The sequence below is a fragment of the Hemitrygon akajei genome, chromosome 1 (genome assembly GCF_048418815.1).
Source record: "Hemitrygon akajei chromosome 1, sHemAka1.3, whole genome shotgun sequence".
NCBI classification, from domain to species: domain Eukaryota; kingdom Metazoa; phylum Chordata; class Chondrichthyes; order Myliobatiformes; family Dasyatidae; genus Hemitrygon; species Hemitrygon akajei.
The window spans coordinates 54,118,835-54,145,097 of NC_133124.1; the positions used below are offsets into that span (position 1 = coordinate 54,118,835).

At 40.3% G+C, this 26,263-nt stretch overlaps 1 protein-coding gene across 1 annotated transcript; it reads left to right on the forward strand.

Annotated features, from left to right (window-relative positions):
- On the forward strand, positions 1-26,263 carry rnf139 (ring finger protein 139). The gene is made up of 2 exons (XM_073043363.1): positions 1-474; positions 24,093-26,263. Exons 1-2 carry the CDS (start codon positions 312-314, stop codon positions 25,919-25,921), a joined length of 1,992 nt encoding a protein of 663 aa, XP_072899464.1. The 5' UTR covers positions 1-311; the 3' UTR covers positions 25,922-26,263.

Sequence of the window (26,263 nt, forward strand, 5' to 3'; positions counted from 1 at the left end):
CCGCCGAACGTAACGTGCGTCTCCTTCCTCCGCGACGCCTCGGGTTTTCGGTGGCTCCGATTATGACGTATTGTGTTGTGTGACGTTCTCTGAGGAGTGAGGAAAAGGGTTGTAGCGTTGGTCACGGCCCTCGAGTATGGAGGGGGCGAGGAGAGGAGCGGCGGTGGCGGCGGCAGGTGGGCAGCAAGACAGCGCAGACAGCTGACTCGCCGGCGGCCACATCTCCGCCAGCTTTGCGGATATCTGGAGCGGCAGGTTGCGCGGCGGCTCCGCCGACGGCTTTCAGTGAGGGACGGGGGGGATCGTTGACGATGTCCTCGCAGTGGGTGTCAGTGGGGAGCCACCTGCGTGGGGTCCTGGACGTGGCCCTCAGGGTCCCCTGCATCTTCGTCATCGACGCCATCTTGAACTCCTACTATGACGGAGAGGAGCCGTTGCCCGTGGTGGCTCGGCAGGTATCGCAGCGCTTGTTGGGTGAGTGACAGCGGGGCAGGCTGGGCGCTCTGAGGCGCCGCAGTGGAGCAGTAAAGGCCTGGAGTGCATTTGCTTGCCGTCTCTCTCTGCTCTGTCCACTCACTATGAGTTCATCTCTTTGATTTAGAAGGGGGGGATGTCCTCAGTTCAAAAAGTAACAGAAGTTGGTCTGAGAAACGTGGAGATGCGGGAGGAACTCAGCAAGTCGGGCAGCATCCATGTAGGGGAATGAACAGTGGACGTTTCCGGCGGAAACCCTTCATCACGACTGGAAGGGAGTGAGGTAGAAGCCAGAATAAAAAGGTGGAGGAGGAGAGGGGTACAAGCTGGCTGGAGATGGGTGACTCCAGGTGAGGGGGAAAGGAGGAGGACGAATTAAGAAGCTGGGAGGAGATGGATGAAAGAGGTTTTGGGCTGAAGAAGGAATTTGATAGGAGAGGATAGTAGACTATGGAAGAGGCTTTAGAGGGAAGTGAATCTGAATCATATTCTGTCTGGGTAGTTTTCAACCTGATTGCATGAACATTGATTTTTCCAGCTACTGATTATTTCTCCCCCTCCCCTTTGGTGTTCCTCCAACCTGAGTGTGGTCTCTTTGTGGTAGTAGATGAGGGCATGGACTGGTACATTGGAATGGGAAGTCCAATTGAAGTGAGTGGCCACGAGGAAATCCTGCCTTTTGCGATGGGTGGAGCAATGTTGCTTGACAAATAGGTCCCCCAGATTGTGTCAGGTTTCACCAATGTAAGGGAAGCCCCTCTGGGTGCACTGGATACAATAAGTGGCTTGAACACACTCACCAGTGAACCTCCATGGCCTTCTCACTGATCTCCCTCCTGGTACTTGTACCTGCAAATGTGCTAAGTGCTACACCTGCCTCTACATCTCTTCCACCACCATTCAGGCCTCAAACCCTCCATACCGGTGAGGTGACACATTGCCTATGATTCTGTTGCGGTATCCAGTACTCCTGGTGTAGCCTCCTCTACTTCAATAAGATGGAATGCAGATTGGGGAACTGCTTTGTTAAGCACCCTTTGCTCCATCTGCTACAAATACACCATTTCCTGGTTGCTATCCGTTTCAATTTGACTTCCCATTAACCATGTCTCTCCATTGCCTTTTCTACTGCCTTGATGAGTCCGAACTCAGATTGGAGGAACAGCATCTGGCTGGGCAGTCTCCAACCTGCTGACATGAACATCAGTTTCTCTAATTTCTGGTTACTTGTCCTCTTTCTCTCTCTTCCCCCCCCCCCCCCCCATTTTCTTTTCCTCTTTCTGGTTAACTGCTCACTCTTCTTTTCCTCAGCTACCCATCACCTCCCACTGCTTCCCTTCCTCCCATTCTTCATAGTTCTTCTTGTTTTATGGCAGTTGGCAAGCCAGCTTTAAGGTGCATTACCGCCACCTACTAGACTGGAGTGTGGATTGTTTGATAAACAGGAGGAATGAAAAGAATTGCATTAAATTCTATATAATAAACCAGAGTCTTTCAGATACTCCATGATATAGGTCCGTATTTCTCATGAACTCCCACTTAAAATGTCTTCTATACCCACAGCAGTTTTTTTTATCTTAATCGCTCCTATCATCTTCACTCTTTCCCTTTCATACTACTTACATTTTATCAATACGTGTTCAACTGTTTCTGGTTGATTAGTATTCACACAACCCAGTTGGATGTTTCCCTATTCTGTATAATGCGTAATTAAGACTTGTGTGACCAATTCTTAGACGACTTTTTTCATAGTTCACTGTCCTAAATTACTACTTAAGCTGTTCAACTCTTCCAAATATTTCCTCCCAGCATTTCATTGCCCACCTCCCAATCCATCCTCCTTCTCCTCTCTCCCCTGGTCTTACCTGTCATCTGTCAGCTTGTCCTCCCCCCATAACCCTATTCTGACTTCTGCCCCTTTCAGGTCCTGATGAAAGGTCTTGGCCCAAAATGTCAACAGTTTATTCCTCTAATGCTGCCTTGCTTGCTGAGTTCCTCCAGTGTTTTACGTGTGTTGCTTGAGGTTTGCTAACGTGCAGAATCTCTTGTGTTTATGGGAGGTAGCAGGATATTGGTCCTTTAAGTCTGCTGTGCCATTTGATGAAATCATGACATTGTCAATCTCAAAGGTGATTTTCAGCTTTGTCTCTATATTTCATAATAATCTCTAATTTCCAGAAATACATCTATCTTACAATTATTTTGAATGTAACATTCTTCAGGGGTGACAGTTCCAAAGATTTAACATGTCGGCTGAGAAACTCTACAGTTTGGAGACTGAACTTTGGGTTGCTCAGCCAGAGGAATTATTGCATCCTACTTGATGGACTTTGAGAATTATAAATATTTAGTGAGATTGCTTGTTCTTCTACATTTAAGAGAATAGAGGCCTAATCTCAATTTCCTGTTGTGACAGAACAGCCATTCCAAGAACCAGAATTTTCACTGCACACCCTGTGTAGTAAGTACCGGTATATGCTTTGGGTAAGACTAATGTTGTGTACAACACTAGAGGTGTGGTTCCATTGATGCCCTATACAGTGATCCAGGTTAATTGGGACTTTTGGCCCAATTAATCAGCTGCTCTAATTAGCCAGTTTAATAGAAATAATGAAAAAGGTATTTATAAAAAAAAAAGGAATTACCATTATTTAACTGAGTAACAAATTATGTATTTAAATGAAATGTGGAGCAAATTACAACACTATCAGTACTATAAAACTGCAAAAGTTCCTAATTGTTATTGATGGACGAATTCATCCAGCGTACCTGTATGCTGCTGCGTTCATTTAATTGTAAATGAACAAAATCAGTGCAGACGTCTAGTGTAGATAATTGACAATCCTCCAAGTCATATATGTCAAACTCAAGGCCCGCGGGCCAAATCCGGCCCGCGAGATAATATCTAATTACTATTAAAGCTGGCCTCAGTAATCGAAGCGCCTATGGCGTATGATATGGCTAATGCTGAGTTTATTCGGGTACCAGGTTTTCAGGGTTTTTAGTGTTTATTCGGCAGTCTTGCTCGACAGTCTTCTTCATAAGAAACGGAATTTGTAAAGTGAAACACTTTGTAGTTATAGCAGAGACTGAGACACATGAGAGCAGGCTGAAAAAACGGAGGCAACGAAAGCTGCGTTCACACGCATCCGACTGATCCGGCCCGCATGAAGCTGCATTTTGCTCAATCCGGCCCGTGACCTAAAATGAGTTTGACACCCCTGCTCCAAGTCTTCATTTTCATTTGTAGCATTCAAAGTGATTGTCAATAACTTCAAATTATTTGTAGTTCCTACCTTTGTTGAAGTAATAAAATCGTTTCATATTCACTCCTACCCATCTCCAAGCCTGAATGTCATAATGAGCAAGACAGTTCCAAATTGTTTTACTGCTAATTCTCCCCAACTATCAGTGACAATAATCACTGCTTTTTGAGCACGTGCACACAACTGACGCTATTTTAAAAACTCAAATGAGAAAATCTGCAGATGCTGGAAATCCAAGCAACACACACAAAATGCTGGAGGAACTCAACAGGCCAGGCAGCATCTTGATGAAGGGTTTTGGCCCAAAATATCAGCTGTTTACTCTTTTGTATAGATGCTGCCTGGTCTGCTGAGTTCCTCTAGCATTTTGTATGAGCTATTTAAAAACTGTTTGCTCCAAGCATGGTTTGATGTCTAATGGCTTCACTAGTACATATACCTGACATTAGTGAGAAACTATTTAACAACATAATGTGCCAAATAAATGAAGGGAATCCCGACTATTTTCTGGATTAGTTTTTGGTCTTTGAAAGTTGTACCAAATTGATTAACTGGCTGTCTTGATTAACCGATGGCCCAATTAACTGGCAATAGCGCAAATAGCCACGAGCAGTCATCAATTAGCAGAATGATCACATGCACAAAAGTCAATAATGAAACTTAAATAATGGGAACATACGAACAGACTAATGTACAAAGGAAATTAAGTTGGGTATAAAAAAAGAGGCTGCCTTTGTGAAGGGATGTAAAAGTGTGACAAATCATTAAAAGAGGAATAAAAGATTTGATGAAGTTGTAAGATGTAGAGAAGACAGAGTTAGGCTAAAGGAGTTTCTCATGGGGCTGCAGAGATGATACCATTTGACCTACAGGTTGTGACACGGTGGATCATAGCATATAACATGAGGTGCTTTCTCCATGTGACGTATTACTGAACTGCCACATAATTTACCTCCTGTAAGAAGTTTTGTTCATTCTATCAATCACCGAAGAAAAAGGCTGGCTGGTGGTGCAATGGTATCAGCGCTGGACTCCAGAGCAAAGGTTCCCGAGTTCGAATCCAAATCGAGCCGCCCCCTGAGCACGCTTTCCATCCGAGCTAACCACTCAGCCTCATAAAAAGAAAATACAAGGGTCGAGTCAGGAACGTTCATATCGTGACCCGGTTAATCCGAAAGGAGACCAATCCTGACACCACGCGCCAGACAAGAATGGTTGACTGTAGTGCAACACGCTTAAAAAAAAAATGAAGAAAAAGCATTTCAGGATGTATATTGTATATATTTCTCTGACATTCAATTGGACCTTTGAACCTGCCTCACCTTCACTCCTACCAAAGTTAACTTGTTACCCTCTTTCTCATTTCAGCTGAAGGGGCCAGTTTTATAGAACTGCACAGCACAGGAAAAGGACCTTTGATCCATAATATTGTGCATTACTGAACTAATCCCTTTAGCCCACATGATGTCCATATTCCTTCCAATCTCTGCATATTCCTGTGCCTATCTAAAAGCCTCTTAAATGCCTCTGATATATTTGCCTTTATCACTATCCTTGGAATGCATTCCAAACATCTTTCACTCTGTGTATATCTTTGCCACGTCTCATTTGAACTTGCCCCCTTTCATATTAAATGCATGCTCTCTTGTACTAGACGTTTCAACCCTGAAAGGGAAATACCAGCTGTCAACTTTATCCATGCCCCCTGTAATCTTTAAACTTCTATTAGGTCTCTCCTCGGCTTCTGCTGCTCTGGGATATTTGAAACATTAGTTTCTCTTTCCACAGATGTTGCCTGACATACTGAGCTTTTTGGCTTTTTAGTTATTTAATATTTGCTGCATCTGCAATTCTTATAAATCTACAACATGAGCAGCTTGTGTTTGGTTTTCTGATGGAATAAAGCAAAAGGGAACAAAGTGGAGCAAGTTCTGTGATAGGTTTGCAGAAATGGAAAAACTCAAAATGAGGAAGTGGAAATGCTACTCCAGGCAGGCTGAAGGAAACCAGGGTAAATGAGAGACTCTGACAGTTTTGCTGTAGTTCTTGCCTTTGGAACTCATGCCAGAGGACTACATACAGTGCCTTGAAAAAGTATTCAGCCCTGACAATTATTTACACATTTTGCTGTCTCATTTTCTAGATTTAAAATGTACTGAAGTAGCATTTTTGAACTAATCTACAAAGCATTCTGCATCATGTCAAATCAAAAGAAAAATTCCAGAACCTGTCAACAATTCAGTAAAAGTTAAGGCTGGATAAGTATTCATCCCTTTAGTAATTACTACACTAACTTTTCTCATACCAACTCACCCAATTTGTTGATGTAGAAAATGGAGGGTCACCTGTTTTCAATTAGTTCATAAGAACACTATAAATACCCCCTTTCTCTGTAAAGTCCAACAATATGTTGGATTTTCAACAGACCAAACCAAAATGAAGACACAACATTCAAGGCAAGTCAGGGAAATTAAAATAAAGTACAAATCTGGGGAAGGGTTCCAGACCATCTCAATGACACTGAACATGCCTCTGAGCTCAGTGCAGTCCATTGTGGGGAAAAAATTATGAAACCACAGCCTTGCTGCATAGGTGAGGCCGCCCTGCTAAACTCATTCACTGGAGAAGAATGACACCGATAAGAGAGGCTACTGTGATGCCAGCAGTCATGAGTGAACTGCAGACGTTCAGCTGCAGCTAGAGATGAGCTTAATGGCTCCACAGTCTCTAATGCCTTACTAAAAGGGTATTTATCAAAAAGTGGCAAGGAAGAAGCCCTGGCAAAAAAAGAAATGTCCTTGACTGATTTTTGCATAGCGTTACTTAGAAGATACTGTAAAGATGTGGAAGAAGGCCTTGTGGTTGGAAGAGGCTAAAGTGGAACATTTTGGCCTCACCACTGAGTGGTACATGTGGCGTATATTTAATGTTGCACATCAGTCAGGTTCCACCATCCCTACTGTAAAGTATGGTGAAGGTAGCATCGTGTTTGAAGAAGCTTTTCGGCAGCAGTGACTGGCAATCTGGTCAGGATTGATGGAAAGATGAATGCTGCATAGACTGAAAGGCCTACATAGAGGAGTGAATGTTTCCTATAACTGAGAGTCTAGGACCAGAGGGCACAGCCTCAAAATAGAAGGATGATGCCTTCAAAACAGCGATGAGGAGGAATTTCTTTAGTCAGAGGGTGGGAAATCTTTGGAATTCACTGCCACAGACTGCTGCGGAAGGCAATTCATTGGGTATATTTAAAACAGAGGTTGATAGGTTCTTCAGTCAGGGTGTCAAAGGTTACAAGGATAAGCCTGAAGAATGGAATTGAAAGGGATAATAAATCCATCCATGATGGATGGTGGAGCAGAGCCAATAAGCCAAATGGCCCAATTCTGCTCCTCTTGTGGCCTTAAACATGATTTCACTGAACAATTTTAAAACTGAAGACACACCCCTATGTAAATAAAAACTGGAAAAATTGAAGCCCTAATTAAATAGGTGAATCCCCATAATAAGTCTAAGGAAAGTGCAGAAAACTAAAGCTTGGGACTTATTTTCAAATTCCAAGGAATGAATAGTTGATAGCAATATAGATGAAGTTGATAAAATTTGGTATAGATTTAGAATGCCTCAGATGAAATTGCATCCCCATAATCAGCTTTACCCCTTTGAAATTTTCAAACTCAGCACATTGAGGAAATGTTCAAACATTGAATGGACTGGAGTTTATTTCAAAAAGGAAAGACATTGAAGTTTAGCTTTACAGATTCAACTCTCTTCAGTAGCAAAGTGATTTAGAGTTACACATGAACTCAAAGGAGACAGTGAACCAATTAGTGATTAAGGCTAGAAATATATTATAAAGCAAAATCAGAACAGTTCAATGAAAGCGTAATTGTGTGATTAGGGGTTTGACTGGCTCATTGGTTTTATTTTAGTTATTGTTCAGAACGATTAGTTATTTCTGTTTTAAAAAAAAAACTGCAGTCAAAAAGCATTAACATTTCTCCATAATTCTCTGCATGTACATGCTTTTAAAATTGGCTGCATAGGGCAATGTATTCTGTGAAGTAGCAGCTTGCAGATCATTCCACATACTTGAACATGATCCCTGATTGCAGCATTGCTTACAGAAATTCATGTGTGAAGCTATCTTCATTTTAGTGTCTGTTGGTGCCATCTATACTGCTCCTGCTGTTGAGAGATGGAATTTTTATTTTTGAGAGAAATGCTGTATATTACTGAGTAGCATTGATGTTTTTATTTGGAGACTTTGGCTAACAAATTAACAAGCCTGTCTTGTCACCATTTAATTTCTCCTTAAGCTGCATTTGATTGAAATCCCTCCTATTATATCTAATTGGGCTTGCTAATAGTTACTTTCTGATTTGGAACATTTTCCTTGAGACACTTTCCTTAAGTTATATTTTTTTTAAACTATTTGGTATTACTATCAAGGCTATAATTTATTTGTTTCTGCTCTTACAAACGCTGATGGAAATTCATTCTTCTGGAGCCCTTGTGATCTTCTCTACTTTGATTCATAATTTCACTCAGTTCAGTAACTTGGGAGTTGGGAATTAATTACATGAGATTCCTTGTCTAAGGGACAAACAGTCAATTTTAGAGCGGTTTCAGAAGTTTATTTATAATAACTTTACCATTTACATCCCTACTTTCAAGTTTTCTGAACTTGCCATTGGCAACTTCAAGTTTACAACTTCTGACCTATTATTCTGGACCTTTTATTGGTTCAGTAACGAGCACTGAATATGATACTTCATATGTTTGTACTATTTATTGTATCTCTGGTTGATTTCATTTTCTTTCTGAAACTTTGCAGCCTGCTTGAATTTTCCATTTTAAAATGAAGGTTATGTTGCTTAAAGCAGCTATTCCACACAAAGCCTGCATCAGAGTCAGATGGAGGAGTTGACTTGTCTGTCTTTGTTTTTGTGTCCCCTCTCCAGCTACATTGGAGAGAGGGTGGGGAGATGAACATGACCAGACAAGTTGTGGAAGTGAATTTGTTTCACTTTGAGCAAATCTCTCAGACTATCCAGAGGAGAAGCAGTTAGGTTTAATCACTTGCATAGGATCACTTTTTTTGCTTTAATGAAATGATTCATTCTTTGTGGTGAATGTTCTCAATTAATGAAGCTTCTGTGCTATCACAAATAATCCTTAATGTTAAGTGACTAAGATTATACCAATATTTGCAGTAAGTAGCATTTAAAATGCCATTTGCAGCTGTGTCAACAAAACAGTTGCAGGGTCTAATGACATGAGAAGCCTCTTTACTGTTGATAGAAACATTGGTGAGATTCAGTGCAGATTGGGGACTGCTTCATTGAGCACCTTCACTGTACCAGCTGGGATCTCCCAGTGGCCAGCCATTTTAATTCCATATCCCATTTCCATGCAAGCATGTTTGTCCACAGTCACCACCATGCCAAATAAAGTCTAGGTGCAGATTAGAGGAAAAGCATATCATATTCTATCTTGGTATTCTCCAATATAATGGTATGAACATCCAGTTCTCTTAACTTCAGGTAATCACTCAGAATCTCCTCCACCTTCTCAATCTTTCCATCATGCACACATTGGTTCACCTCCCCACCTTTTGTCCTTTATTCCATGGTCCACTGCCCTTTAGCCCTTTGTCACTTCCATCTATCACCTGCCAGCTTTTTGCACCATTCTCATTCTCTTCTCATCCTCACCCGGAGTCACCTATCACCCACTGGGTTTTGCTCCACCCTTCTCCTCACCTTTTCATACTGGCAATCTCCCCTTTTTCTGTTCCTGATAAAGCGTTTCAATGAAACACGTTGACTTCATTTCCCTCCATAGATGCAGCCTTACTCAGTGTGTGCCTCCAGCTTTTGTGTGTGGACTGTTGATGGAATTATTTCTGTTTGGAACTAGATTGCTTATTATTCTTGGAGGTGTTATGTGTGTTGTAAAGAAAATGATGTTATAGTGAAGAGAAAAAGGGATAAACATGTAGTTGGAAGACCATAATAAATGCTGCATTTGACATTGACTTGGGAACAGGTAAGACTGGGGGGGGGGGGGGAAGAAAAGCCTTGATTAATCTTAGTGCTAATACATTCAAACCATTCATGGGGGAATAACTATTTCATGGAGTGCACTTTGCAGCTTATCTTTATTTTGGGAGATGTGCAGCAAGTGTTGATAAATAGCAACAAACACTTTTCTGTACAACTAGTTAATTAAACCCTAGATGATGCAGGGTTATTATCAAATATAATACTTTTTCACACAAGGGTAAGTTACTTCAGGTGTCAATGTCTTCCCTTGGACTTAGAGACAATGTTGAAGGGGTGACTGCAAATTTATACACTGAGAAACTGAAAGCTCTATAGGGGTAGTTGGAGACCAATCTTCAAGTGACCTTAAAAGAAACCTGGGCAATAGTACTATTCCAAAATCATATCATGTCCTTTCTTTAGACAATGTAGTACAAAGAAAAACTTGAACAATAGGGCCTTGCTCATTATGACTAATGTTTCTGGACACCTGGTTAACATCAAGAATGCAGTGACAACATCCATTGAACATTTTTAGTCCTGGTAACTTCCCTTCATCATTACGACTCATAAACCAGGATTTTACTGCAGCTTTCAGCACTTTCTAAATGATAGTTTAGCCATTCAAAAAATTTGGAAGAACATGTGTGCTGGATACATAATTCTCATGGGGTGATATAACCCTTACAAAGTTACATCGGTGAAGGGTTTCTTGGGGAATTGTAGCTTGTTTGACTCCAATGAAGATTTTTCAGGTTGGTAAATTCCAGAAAACATTCAGATAGATAAAAGATGTTGGGTTTGATGAAGTAGAGCAGAATGAAGAGTAGATGTTCTAGAACTGCATGTCAGCACTCACAAACAAGTATCTATTAGTTCAAGTAGCAGAGGTCTTCAAAGGTCTAAGAAGCTCCTTTTAGCCATTCTACAATGCTTTTTGAATACTTTTGCTCTTCTGCTGTCAATCTTGGTTTTTATGTTAGGATCACTTGAGGATGGAAGTGGCTTTGCACCAAAATGTACTCACTATGAAAAATATTTATTTGTCTAATACTGTAGATATTATGTTTAGTTCTGTCAATTATTTTTAAACTTGGGGGGGAAGCTCATTTCTTCTGATTTTCCTCTTAGGGATTTATGGAATGAGAGATCACTTAAGTAGCACTTCCTTAGAAAACAATATAATTTGACATGCACCATTTTGATATGAAGAACAAGTCATTTCCTAGAAAGTGTACTGTTTATTTTCTTTTGTATATCTTCTTCCTTCTACTACTTTGAGAAATTTGTGATCACTTACATTCTGTCAAATGTAAGTCTAGACATCTCTGCATGAATAAATTTCAAAGTAAATTTATTATTAAAGTACATATTTGTCACTATAGCCAACCCTAAGATTCATTTTTTGTTGGTGTACTTAATAAATCCATAATAAAATAATAACCATAATAGAATTAAAGCAAGACTGAGCAGCTTGGGTATTCAACCACTGCAAAACACAGCAAACTGTACAAATACAAAAGGAAATAATAAATAAGCAATAAATATCAAGAATATGATGAGTTCTTGAAAGTAAGCCCATGGGTTGTGGCAATATTTCAGTGATGGGACAAGTAAAGTTTTTTTTATTTTTTTTTATTAGTTTTTCAAAACATTTTACAAAATTAAAAACCCCAAATCCCAATGAGGAGCATTAATACAGTGCAAGATTAAGCATACAATAACAATATGCTACAAAGGAAGATAATTTAACAAGAAAGCATCTAAATTAAAGACAAGTGAGCTTAGTGTCCTCCCCAAGCCCCACAACACAAGAAAAAAAATCAACAACAACTCCAGACCAACCACCACACAGTATAAAGAGTATAGGTCCGGACAGTCAAACTCCCAGACTGTGAATACACTTAGCAACAGAGGATAATAATGCCTGCTACCAGAAAAAAAAAGGGAGCTGAAAGCAAGGGACCGAAAAGAAGAAGAAAAAGAAAAAAAACCCTAGTCAAGAGGAAGGTTATGAAAGTACTCGATAAAAGGTCCCCAGACCTTATGGAACTTTAGATCCGAATTAAGAACGAATAATGAATTTTTTCGAGGTCCAAGCAGGCCATAATGTCGTTAAGCCATTGCGCATGAGTGGGCGGGGCAACATCTCTCCACCTAAGGAGGATCAAGCGTCTCGCCAGGAGAGAGGCAAAGGATAGTATTCGGCATTTGGTCGGACCCAGACATAAATCTGTCTCGCCCCAAAAACCGAACAGAGCAATTAAGGGGTTAGGTTCTAGGTGCTGATTCAGAATACCCGATAATGTAGTGAAGACATCTTTCCAGAATTTCTCCAAGCTAGGACAGAACCAGTACATATGAATGAGAGAGGCTACGCCCCTCTTGCATTTATCACAGAGCGGACTAATGCCAGGGTAGAATCAAGATAGCTTAGATTTAGACATATGGGCTCTATGAACAATCTTAAACTGTAAGAGGCAATGGCGAGCACAAAGGGAGGTTGAGTTAACCGATTTGAGAACTGAGTCCCAGCTCTCCTCGGATAAGGAGATATTTAAATCCTGCTCCCAGGCCATTTTAATTTTATCCACAGGGGCCTGTCGTAAGGCTGCTAGTTTATCTCGGATAATTGAAATTAAACCTTTACCTAGTGGATTAATGGAAAGAAATCGGTCCATAGCATTTTTCGCAGGCATTTCAGGAAAGTTAGGAATTAAAGGAGCAGTAAAGTGTTGGATTTGGAGATATCTGAAAAAGTGAGCATTAGGCAGGTTGAACTTAACTGAGAGCTGCTGAAAAGAAGCGAAGCGATTATCAATGAAGAGATCTTCAAAATGTCTAATGCCCTTCCTGTACCAAACATGGAATGCTGAATCGTACGTAGTAGGTAAAAAAAGGTGATTATGTGCGACAGGGCTAGAAACGGAAAACCCCTGGAAACCATAGCATTTCCTGAACTGAGCCCATATACGCAAAGTGTGTCTAACCAGAGGATTAGCTATTGATCTGGGCAGACTGCTAGGGAGTGCAGAGCCAAGAAGTGCAGATATAGATAATTCTTTAGTGGAGCTCAACTCCATTGCCACCCAGTTAGGGCACTCAGGTTGGCCATGGAAGAAAGACCAGAAGGCAGCACAACGTATATTAGCTGCCCAGTAATATAAGCGAAAGTTAGGCAAAGCCATGCCACCCTCTTTTTTAGATTTTTGGAGGTGGATTTTATTAATTCTAGAGCGCTTATTCTGCCACAGATATGACAAAATAATAGAGTCTAAGGAATCAAAAAAAGATTTAGGAATAAAAATTGGGATAGATTGAAATAAGTATAAAAATTTGGGGAGAACATACATTTTAACAACATTAATACGACCTACCAAGGACATAGATAGAGGTGACCATTGTACCAGACTCTGTTTTATAGCATATGAAAGATTGACAAAGTTTTCACGAAAGAGATCTTTAAACTTCCTTGTGACTGTAATTCCAAGATAAGTAAATTGATTATGGACTACTTTAAAAGGGAGATCACGAAATATTAGTTCTTGTGCTTCTTTATTAATTGGGAAAAGTTCAGTCTTATGTAAGTTGAGTTTATAGCCAGAGATCTGGCTAAACTGGTCAAGAAGTGAAAACATTAGAGGTAAGGATGTAGACGGATTTGAGAGAAAGAGAAATAAGTCATCAGCATAGAGAGAAACTTTATGCTCAACACCCCCTCTCCAAATCCCGATCAATTCAGGACAATTTCGAAATGCTATCGCCAGAGGTTCTATAGCCAAATCAAAGAGAAAGGGACTTAAGGGGCATCCCTGATGGGTGCCACGTTTGAGATTAAATACTTGGGATTTCTGAAAATTAGTTAGAACAGAAGCAGTAGGACATAGGTACAGCAGTTGGATCCAAGAGATGAAACTTTGGCCGAGGTCAAATTTTTCTAAGACTGCAAAAAGATAGTTCCACTCTATACAGTCAAATGCTTTCTTCGCATCAAGGGAGATAACACATTCAGGAGTCCCAGTTGGAACGGAGTATAAAATATTAAATAGACGCTGAATGTTAAAAAAAGGGAGACGGTTTTTAATAAAGCCTGTTTGGTCATCAGAGATAATGGAGGGAATAACGGTTTCTAATCTATGAGCCAACACTTTAGCTAAGATCTTTACATCAACATTGAGCAGAGAGATCGGCCTGTACGAGGAACACTCTGTTGGGTCTTTGCCCTTTTTTAAAAGAAGAATAATAGATGCCTCATTGAAAGAGGGTGGCAATTTGCCGTAATTAAACAAGTCAGATAATACTGAAAGTAACTGAGGAGAAAGAAGTGAGGAGAATGATTTATAAAATTCCACAGGGAACCCATCAGGTCCAGGAGATTTCCCTGAAGACAGTGCAGAAATTGCAAAAGATATTTCTTCTGGTGATATAGGCGCATTGAGTTTGGCTTTGAAATCAGATGAAAGTGAGGGGATATTCAGATTCTGTAAAAATTGATCCACAGAGATATTGTCATTCAGGGATTCAGAGGAATAAAGCCGAGAATAAAAAATTTTAAATGCGTCATTAATTTCTAAATGATCCGATGTAAAGTCTCCGTTCTCCTTCCGGATCTTTGTAATATGTTGTTTGGCTTTGGAACACCTCAGCTGATTGGCTAGGAATTTACCAGACTTATCCCCATGAATATAAAAGCGGCTCTTGCTTTCGAGAAGTTGGCGTTCGACAGGTTGAGTGGACAGAAGGTTAAATTTAGTTTGGAGTTCAACGCGCTTCTTGTATAATTCAGGGTTCTTAGTTTGGGCATATATTTGATCCAAATCTTTAATCTGGTTAATGAGGTCTGCTCGATCTGCACGGGATCTTCTATTGAGATTTGCTGTGTAAGAGATTATTTGACCCCTCAGATATGCTTTCATGGCATCCCAGACAATCTGGGATGGCACTTCAGGTGATGTATTAGTGTTAAAATAAAAGGTTATCTGGTCCTTAATAAATTTTACGAAATCATCATCCGATAGTAAAGTTGAATGGAACCGCCAGTGTTTGTTCCTCTGAGGGAGACCAGGAAAGTTCAGAGAGAGGGTAATTGGGGCATGGTCAGAAATCAGTATACTCTGATAGTCACAAGAGTGGGCAAATGGGATAAGTTGGTTATCGAGTAAGAAATAGTCAATTCTAGTGTAGGTATGGTGAACATGTGAGAAAAAAGAATAATCTCTCTCCATAGGATGGAGGAAACGCCATATATCAGAGATACCAAAATTAGAGAGAAACGATTGGATAGCTAAGGCAGATTTAGTAGGTGATCTGGTAACAGAGGACGATCGATCCAGTTTAGGAGGGACAAGTAAAGTTGAGTGAAGATATCCTCTTTGATTCAAGAGCCTGATGGTTGAAGGGTGGTAACTGTTTATGAACTTGGTGGTTTGAGTTTTGAGGCTCCTGTGCCACCTTCCTGATGGCAGCAGTGAGAAGAGAGCATGACTGGGTGGTGGGGGTCCCCGAAGATCGATGCTGCTTTCCTGCAACAACATTCCGTGTAGATGTGCTCAGTGGTAGGGAGAGCTTTGCCCATGATGGACATATCCACTACTTTTTGCAGGATTTTCTGTTCAAAGGCATTGGTATTTCCATACCAGACTGTGATGCAGCCAGTCAATATACTCTCCACCATATATTTATAGAAATTTGTCAAAGTTTTAGACGTCTTGCCAAATATTCACAGAATTCCAATGAAGTAGAGGTGCCGCAGTGCTCTCTTCATAAGTGCACGTGTTTTCCGAAATAATGACACTGAGGAATTTAAGGTTGCTGCCCCTCTCCATCTCTGATCCTCCAATGAAGCCTGGCTTATGGACCTCTGGTTTCCTCCTGGGCTCCTTGGTTTGCTGACATTGATTGCAGGTGGTTGCTGTTGCATCTCTCAGCCAGACATTCAGTCTCCTTTCTGTAGATAGATAGATAGATAGATAGATACTTTATTCATCCCCATGGGGAAATTCAACTTTTTTTCCAATGTCCCATACACTTGTTGTAGCAAAACTAATTACATACAATACTTAACTCAGTAAAAAATATGATATGCATCTAAATCACTATCTCAAAAAGCATTAATAATAGCTTTTAAAAAGTTCTTAAGTCCTGGCGGTAGAATTGTAAAGCCTAATGGCATTGGGGAGTATTGACCTCTTCATCCTGTCTGAGGAGCATTGTATCGATAGTAACCTGTCGCTGAAACTGCTTCTCTGTCTCTGGATGGTGCTATGTAGAGGATGTTCAGAGTTATCCATAATTGACCGTAGCCTACTCAGCGCCCTTCGCTCAGCTACCAATGTTAAACTCTCCAGTACTTTGCCCACGACAGAGCCCGCCTTCCTTACCAGCTTATTAAGACGTGAGGCGTCCCTCTTCTTAATGCTTCCTCCCCAACACGCCACCACAAAGAAGAGGGCGCTCTCCACAACTGACCTATAGAACATCTTCAGCATCTCACTACAGACATTGAATGACGCCAACCTTCTTAGGAAGTACAGTCGACTCTGTGCCTTCCTGCACAAGGCATCTGTGTTGGCAGTCCAGTCTAGCTTCTCGTCTAACTGTACTCCCAGATACTTGTATGCTGACTTGTCACCACTTTTGATTCGGCCGATGACAGTGATGACGTCAGCAACTTTGAATATTGCATTGGAACAGGAGAACCAGTACATAATGTATTTTAAAGCCCTAATGCATTTGGGAATTGTTGACTTTTCTTGCTATAACATCTTAACAGGTACTATGTTCAACAATTGTGGAGAGATTTTTAAAAAGAGATTAATGTTCCAAATTGGCAACCTTTCAAGTGCAATATATATTATATAATTATATAGTTATCTCATTTAGTAGAGTGTCTTTAAATTGAAGGAGCCAGTAGAAGAAGTTTTAAGAGGTACATTTTGAGAAACATAAGTTGGGAGGTGGGTGAATACAGACAGAATGGTTTAGAGTGGGAATAGTTGAGCATAAATCATAGAAAGCATTATACCCAGCCAGCAAATGATATTTTTGTCAAAATTGAAAGAGTACAGAATTGGAAGATTATTAACTAAGGGAAGTCCATAGTTTTTCCAGTATTTAGATGGAAGATATTTCCATTCATTCTGTCTGTTTAAGGCAAATGGTATGACAAATCAGGGTAAAGTGATTTTTAGATCTTTTTGTATTAAATTTGTTACTATAATGGGGAAAAATAGTATACCAAATTATGATAAAGCATCATAGAAACTGGGAAAACAGACAAAACTACAGTTGGTAATATTGTAGTACCAATTTACTCATTTTTAATGTGACGATGTTGGTCTGACTGGCTTCTGTCTAAACCACATTCCTCTGATTTCCTGGTATTTCTTCATTTCTGGATCCTCTACAGTCCCAACTACCTTGATACAAAGGTTCTTTGACTTGAAACATTAACTCTGTTTTTCTTTTCAGAGCGCCTAGCCTGCTGGGTTTCTTCCAGTGTTTTCTATTTTTTTCAAATTTTCAGCATTTACTATTTTTTTATTTTTGTTATAACTATCTTTTCCTGGTATGTTTAAAGAGAATTGAGAATATGCAAACACTCCAGACCTCAACTGGCTGCAAATCAACCGTGTTCTGGCTCTAGCTCACAGTCTGCTTTTGTACTCACCTGTACACATTCTGGGTGAGCCAATTGCAGCTCCATAATTTCTAACCCATTGGATGCTAGGTTATTAAAGTTTTACTAGAGTCCTCACAATTTGGGAAGGATGCAAAAGCTGTGGAATTGATGCAGAAGAGAGCTATTTATAAAAATAGAAGTCCAAAATTCTAATTAATGAAATTGGGTAACAGGGAAAGGTTGAGAAAGTGGACTTGAGAAAAGCCAGATTAGTCATGATCCCATTGAATAGCAGAGCATTCTTATGAATGAACTTTTAATATGCAGGGTAACAGGTTAAACACATCTTCTGTAAGCAAAAGCAGTAATGGGATGTGATTCAATTAATCAAAATAGCCAATGTTTCGACAGAGTAGAGGGAGCCAGTTCATTTTCAAAATTTTATTTTCAAAGCATATACATGTCACCATATACAACCCTGAGATTCATTTTCCTGTGAGCATACTCAATAAATCTATAGAATAATAACTATGATCAATGAAAGACTGCCCAACAAGGGCTTTCAACCAGAATGCAGAAGGCAGCAAACTGTGCAAATACAAAAAGTGGTAGTAATAATAATAAATAACCAAAAAATAAATGTCAAACATCAGATTTAGAGTTCTTGAAAGTAAGACCATGGGTTGTAGGAACATTTCAGTGATGGTGCAAGTAAAATTGAGTGAAGTTATCCCTTTTTGTTCAAGAACCTGATGATTGAGGGGTAGCAACTGTTTCTGAAACTGGTTGTGAGAGTTCTGAGGGTCTTGTACCACTTTCCTGATGGCAGCTGTGAGAAGAGAGCATGGTCTGGTTGGTGAAGGTATCTGGTGATGGATGCTGTTTTATTGCGACAGCATTTTATCTAGATGTGTTGAATGGTTGGAAGTGCTTTACCTGTGATGGACTGGGCCTTATCCGCTGTTTTTTGTAGGGTTTTCCGTTCAAGGGCATTGGTGTTTCCATACTAAGCTGTGATGCAACCAGTCAATCTACTCTTATACTCTGTAGATGTTTGTCAAAGTTTTAGGTGTCATGTGGAATTTCCACAAACTCCCAAGAAAGTAGAAGTGTTGCCGTACTTTCTACCTAATTGCACATATGTGCTGGGCCCAGGACAGGTTCTCTGAAATGATAACATCTCGGAATTTAAAGTTGTTAAACCATTGAACCAGCTGAACAACTTCTTCAACAGGTTCGACAGCTCAATCTCATCCTCACCGCAGAAATCCACACCAGGCTTACTTCCCTCACAGGAAAATAACCACTCACAGGAGACCTTGCCCACGCCCAGGATTACGGCTGCACAGGTGGAAGGTCAACTGAGGAAGATCTGTACCAGCAAGGCGGCTGGACCGGATGGAGTTTCCCCACGATTACTGAGGGCCTGTGCGACTGAGCTGGGAGAACCACTACAGCGCATCTTCAACATGAGCCTGGAGCAGAGAAGAGTACCCAGACAGTGGAAAACATCCTGTATTGTCCCGGTACCGAAGAAACCACAACCAAAGGAGTTGAATGACTTCAGACCTGTTGCCTTGACGTCGCACGTTATGAAGACCATGGAGCGGCTGATAATACAGAATCTGAGGCCACAAACCAGGCACGCCCAGGATCCTCTTCAGTTTGCGTATAAGGAGAAGGTGGGAGTGGAGGATGCTATCACGTATTTGCTGCACAAATCACTCTCTCACCTAGAGGGGGTCAGTTGTGCTGTGAGGATTGCATTCCTTGACTTCTCTAGTGCCTTTAACACCATCCAGCCCAAGATCTTAAGGCACAAACCAACGGAGATGGGAGTAGACTCTCACATGGTGGATTGGATAGTGGACTACTTGACAGATAGACCTCAGTATGTGCGGTTGGGAGACTGTGGGTCTGACACGGTGGTCAGCAGCACGGGCGCCGCAGGGAACCGTACTCTCTCCGGTCCTGTTCACCCTGTACACATCAGACTTCCAATATAACTCGGAGTCCTGCCATGTGCAGAAGTTCGCTGATGACACGGCCATAGTGGGGTGTGTCAGGAATGGACAGGAGGAGGAGTATAGGAAACTGATACAGGACTTTGTGATATGGTGCAACTCAAACTACCTGCGTCTCAATATCACCAAGACCAAGGAGATGGTGGTGGACTTTAGGAGATCTAGGCCTCATAATGAGCCAGTGATCATTAATGGAGAATGTGTGGAGCAGGTTAAGACCTACAAGTATCTGGGAGTACAGTTAGACGAGAAGCTAGACTGGACTGCCAACACAGATGCCTTGTGCAGGAAGGCACAGAGTCGACTGTACTTCCTTAGAAGGTTGGCGTCATTCAATGTCTGTAGTGAGATGCTGAAGATGTTCTATAGGTCAGTTGTGGAGAGCGCCCTCTTCTTTGTGGTGGCGTGTTGGGGAGGAAGTATTAAGAAGAGGGACGCCTCACATCTTAATAAGCTGGTAAGGAAGGCGTGCTCTGTCGTGGGCAAAGTACTGGAGGGTTTAACATCGGTAGCTGAGCGAAGGGCGCTAAGTAGGCTACGGTCAATTATGGATAACTCTGAACATCCTCTACATAGCACCATCCAGAGACAGAGAAGCAGTTTCAGCGACAGGTTACTATCGATGCAATGCTCCTCAGACAGGATGAAGAGGTCAATACTCCCCAATGCCATTAGGCTTTACAATTCTACCGCCAGGACTTAAGAACTTTTTAAAAGCTATTATTAATGCTTTTTGAGATAGTGATTTAGATGCATATCATATTTTTTTACTGAGTTAAGTATTGTATGTAATTAGTTTTGCTACAACAAGTGTATGGGACATTGGAAAAAAGTTGAATTTCCCCATGGGGATGAATAAAGTATCTATCTATCTATCTATCTATCTATCTATCATTGGTGTAGTGGCATCAGCACTGGACTTCAAGGCAGGTGGTCATGAGTTCAAACCCAGCTGGGTCCCAACCTGGGCAGTAGCAGTATCTGCGCAGAAGGAAGGCCTGGCAGTCTATTTCCGTATCTTACCATGAAAGCCCTATGGTTAATGAGGTCACGAAGAGTCGGACTTGACTTAATGACTGAGCAACAACAAACCCTCTCCACCTCTGATCCTCTGAGGACTGGCTCATCCTGAAGTCTGTAAGCAGCTTTTTGATTTTTGACAGTAGGATTGAGGACTAGGGGGTAAAAGAATCAAAAATATGAGTAACTTGTATGCACCTGTGTATTTAGGGTCTTGACAGTGCAAGTGGTAGATGTAGTAGCTTTCAGGAAGTAGCTTCATAAATAACTCAAGGAAAATAATTTGTAAAACAGTGGACTAACTGGACTGTTGTTACATAATACCATTATGGATTTGAGTGCAGCCTCCTTTACTATAAGCATTCTGTAAAGACTGATTCCACAATGCAAAGCCCAGTCATTCAATAAGACATTCTGTACTGGGGCTTTCTCTATGTGGTGTATAATTCTATGTGATACTTGCTGTAGATTTTCAATGGATTATTTGAATCTGACCACACTTTGTTGCTTCAGATTGAACACTATGATAGTGATGAGGATGATTCTTGTTACATTTTCCCCTTTTGCACAATAATGTCATGGTTCAAAGTCGGCAATCCAGAAGCCATGCTTAAAGCAGTGATAAATTCTATCTTTAAACACCCACTTCATTTGGGTTTTGATCATTTATTTACAGAAGCTGAATAATTCAGTCAAATTACTTCCATTTGTGGAAAGAAAATCATCCATTGATCTGTCATTGTAACTTTGAGGTTGAATAATCTCAGACCAAGCATTGGAAAATTTTACAGCTTAACGACTTTTATTAACACAATCCTCGACTGCATTTTGCTGCTCACCTAATTTTGCACCCATTATTGGTGGCAGGCGCTCTATTGGTGCAGCTTCGGAAACTATTTTAATATGCCCTTAAAAATTCCTTCATATGCCCTTAAAAATTCCTTCAAGTTTGTTATGAAATATAACCTCATGAGTCTGACTTTTGTATTGTCGTGCTTGGGTTTGATTATAGGTAATGTTCTAAAGTCATTTCAAATTATTTCCTTGAAGCAGATTAAATAGAGATTTGGGAAATTAAATTCTGTGGATCAATTTGGTTTTGAATAAACTTTCCAGTAATTGAAGTAACTAACCCCTCGTACCATTTTAGGGGACCATTTCTTATTGCAACGCTCTTTTTATATTTAAAAAAAATACTGCTACCGAGCTAGTACTGTCCCGGAAAATTTGCCATAGTCCATTTTATGGAAAATTGACCAAGTACTTGAACTTGCAAGCTGAGCACTTAACCCACTCTTCAACCATTTAAAAAAAAGTATAAAGAATATAATGGCCTCATTTCTTTGCTGTTTTTTCTTCTTGATTCTGTTAAATGAGGAATCTAGAAGATTACAGTAGAGCATGCAGCACTGAAAAGAACACTTTAACCCAGCTGATCCATGTGGATCAAGATGCCTGTCGAAGTTAATCCCATCGGTCAGTGTTGATCCATAACTTTCTAAACATTTTCTATCAACGTACCTGTCTGAGTATCTTTTGAATGTTATTGAACCTGCCTCAATACTTCCTGTGGGAGCTAGTTCCACATACTTAACACGCTCTGTTTTAACAAAAATTGCCCTCAAGTTCCTATTGAATCTTTCCCCACTCACTTTAAATCTCAGCCCTCTAGTTCTTTATTTCCCCAACCCTGGGAAAAAGATTGAGTGCATTCTCCCAGTCTGTGACCTTCTTGGTTTTATTTGTTTATTGAGATACAACATGAAATAGGCCCTTCAAGCTGCACCGCCCAGCAACCTCTGATTTAACCCTAGCCTATCAAGGGACAATTTACAATTAACCTACCAACTGGTACTACTTTGAACTGTGGGAGGAAACCAGAGTACCTGGAGAAAACCCACTTGGTCGTGGGGAGAATGTACAAACTCTTTACATGCAGCAGTGGGAATTGGAGGCTGAATGGATTTCTGACACTTTAATCAGGCTATGAAACATTGGGGTTCACTTTTGGGGGTGGATAGTTCTGAATAAATATGCACAGACTGGTCCCTAGGTCGAGAGATGACCTTGTAATGGTCTTTATGGTATAAGAATATTTGGTAGTGCAGATGTTGGACAGGTAGTTTTCCTGGCATTTGATCTGTAAAATCAGTTAGGAGTTAGTGAGAAATTTTTACTCAAAATATGGTTCAAAAGCACATGCCATTATTTTATGGCAGGGGTGTCAAACTCATTTTAGGTCACAGGCCGGATTGAGCAAAATGCAGCTTCATTCGAGCCGGATCAGTCGGACGCGTGCGAACGCAGCTTTCGTTGCCTCCATTTTTTCAGCCTGCTCTCATGTGTCTCAGTCTCTGCTATAACTACAAAGTGTTTCACTTTACAAATTCCGTTTCTTATGAAGAAGACTGCCGAATAAACACTAAAAACCCTGAAAACCTGGTACCTGAATAAACTCAGCATTAGCCATATTATACGTCATAGGCGCTTCGATTACTGGGGCCAGCTTTAATAGTAATTAGATATTATCTCGCGGGCCAAAGATAATTCCACCGCGGGCTGGATTTGGCCCGCGGGCCTTGAGTTTGACATATATGTTTTATGGAATAACTGAAGCAACTATATTAGAACATAGAGCATTGGAGCAAGCCCTTCATCCCCCAATGTTATACCAAACCAATTAAATTAATAATCATGTGGCCAACTAAGCTAATTCCCTCTGCCTACAGAATGTCCATATCCTTCCATATTCCTCACACTAATGTGTCTATCTAAGTGTCTCTTCAAAATATCTAACGTATCTGGTGGTCTTTAATGTATCACACCCCAGGCAGTGCATTTCCAGGCACCTACCACTATATATATATATATATATATATATATATATATATATATATATATGTGTGTGTGTGTATATATATATATATATATATATATATATATATGTATATATATAAAAAAAAATAAAAAAACTTGACCTCCCATCTCCTTTGTCACCTTAAATGCGTGATCCCTGGTATTAGGTATTTCAACCGCAATGAAAACTTACTGTTTGTCTACTCTATCTATGCCTCTCATATTCTTCTTTAAAACCTCTTTCAGATCTCAGCTTGGCCTCTGCTGCTCCAAACTTACTAACCCTCCCATATACATTTTCAATTCCTCCATGTCCTTGTTGATAAATAATACTGATGTAAACTACAAATGAAGGTTCTTGTCCACATCTTCCACATCCAAGCTAATATATCTTTGAGTAGTCCTACCCTCTCCCTAGTTATCCTCTTGCTGTTGATGTATGTATAGGATGTCTGGAGATTCTCTTCGATTCTATTTGCCAAGGAATTTTCTTGGCCCCGCCTGCCTTTCCTAATACCCTTCAAGCTCCTTTCTGGCTTTTATAATCTTTGATTCTAGGTTCCTCAGTTCTACATACTTTTTCTTGATTAAATTTGGCATTTAAGATTAAGCAGGTAAGTAACTGAATGATAATGAAAAGAAATAGTTTGGATGAAGCATTGTTGTTAGTTTTTATGCTGCAAATGTGAAGGGTATATCAAATAAGCGATTACATGTGAATGTTGTGAAATTGTATTTAAAATTTTATCTATTTACATTAATAATGTTTTTCAATGTCTTTCAGGTCTTCTCGCATCGTGTGTTGTTCTCATCTTATCCCAAAGAGCCCTCTTCAGACTGTACATGTTTTGCTGTGTTGTTCTACTTGCTACAACTTCTGTCCTTGTAAACTACTACACCACTCTGCACATAGACTTCTACAACGCATACTACTTAGCAGTGTTTGGGATGCAGCTGTTGCCGCGCAATGGTCCAACATTGTGGTTGGCTCTTATTGCTGTTCAGCTCACATTTGGTGTTGGTTATGCAGCGTTACTCTGCATTCCATCAATGTTTTCTGCATTAACTATGGTAAATTTCCTACTGCCTATACTGGGTCTGGCCTTGGAGTTACCAGAAGACTTTCAGAATCTGTTAGTTGCCTTTTCAGGCATGTATATAACAGCACAGACTGTACTTTACATTGCAATTAATATAAAATGGTTTTATTATACAATAAGATATGTTTATTTGCTGGTACGGCATATGTATCGTATCTATGGATTACAAGTTATTGTGGAGGACACATGGAAGAGGATTCGTTTCCCTGATGTATTGAGAGTTTTCTGGTTGACTCGGCTAATGGCACAGGCCATCATTTTAGTTTATGTTGTTAAAGTAACACAAGGTGAGTCAGGAAACAAAAGTTATTTTATTTCCTGGAGTGACAGTTGGGAAGTGCTCTGCAATCTTATAATAAGTGGTTGTGATTCGACATTGACTGTTCTTGGTATGAGTGCAGTCATCTCATCATTAGCACACTATCTGGGACTTGGAATCCTAGCTTTCATTGGGTCTACTGAGGAAGAAGATAAACGATTAGGGTTTGTGGCTCCAGTTCTATTTTTCATTTTGGCACTACAGACAGGTTTGAGTGGACTGGAACCTGAAGAAAGACTAGTTCGCCTTAGTCGAAACATGTGCCTTCTATTGACTGCAATCCTGCATTTCATTCATGGAATGACAGATCCTGTGCTGATGTCACTTAGTGCCTCCCACGTTTCCTCCTTCAGAAGACACTTGCCTGTTCTTTTGGTCTCCATTAGCCTTTTCATTCTTCCAATTATACTAAGCTGCACCTTGTGGCAGGTCCACACATTGAATACTTGGTTGTTTGCTGTGACAGCATTCTGTGTTGAATTGTGCTTAAAAGTAATTGTTTCCCTCACTGTGTATACATTGTTTATAATTGATGGATATTACAATGTGCTATGGGAAAAACTCGATGATTACATTTACTATGTTCGTTCAACGGGGAATGTTATAGAATTCATTTTCGGAGTTATAATGTTTGGAAATGGAGCTTACACAATGATGTTTGAATCTGGGAGTAAAATTCGTGCCTGTATGATGTGCTTACATGCTTACTTTAACATTTATTTGCAAGCATGCAATGGATGGAAAACATTTATAAATCGGAGGACTGCTGTTAAGAAAATTAATTCTTTGCCAGAAGTAAAAGGCAGTAATCTGCATGACATTGGCGATGTGTGTGCAATTTGCTACCAGGAGTTCACCACTTCAGCGCGTATCACACCTTGCAATCATTATTTCCATGCGCTTTGCCTGCGTAAATGGTTGTACATTCAGGATACATGTCCTATGTGCCATCAAGGAGTGTATATAGAGGAGAATCAAAGTGATAGCATCGCATTTGTCAATAACAATGGAAATGTTCCGCAACAAATGGTAGAACACCTAGTGGTGGCAGCTGCTGCTGTTGATGCTGACAGTGATCTCAATGAAGACAATGACAGCATCGAGTATGATGAAGAGGAGTGGGCAACTCAGAATGCCAATGTAGGGGTAGTGGATGAGTATCTTGATGATGATACAGATGCAAGTGATGAGTGAGGCTTCTGATTGTAGAGGTGTTGAACTTTTATATGTATATTAAAAAAAAACTGCCAACCAAACATCAGGAAAGAAAGTGACTTTTTTGCTTGGGTGATTGTTCAAAGTCCCAACAAACCAGTGATCAGAAGGGTTTAGGAAGTGAAAAATTACATTCCACTTATCACTGGAGTGCTGAATGGACAAAGCACAACAGGTATGAAAAGACTTTGGTTATGGCAAGTAATGGTTTCAGCCAACTTATTTATTATGACCTGCTGTATGGTTTACTTTAAAAACTGCTGGCCTCTTGTGTACCATAAATTTGTGTATACTGTAAATGAAATAAAATGTTTGACTTTA

Bases quoted from the DNA above. Each gene is read 5' to 3' on its own strand.
- rnf139 (XM_073043363.1), top strand. From the start codon at position 312: ATGTCCTCGCAGTGGGTGTCAGTGGGGAGCCACCTGCGTGGGGTCCTG. The intron at 475-24,092 runs GTGAGTGACAGC...AATGTCTTTCAG, and splicing joins GGTATCGCAGCGCTTGTTGG to GTCTTCTCGCATCGTGTGTT.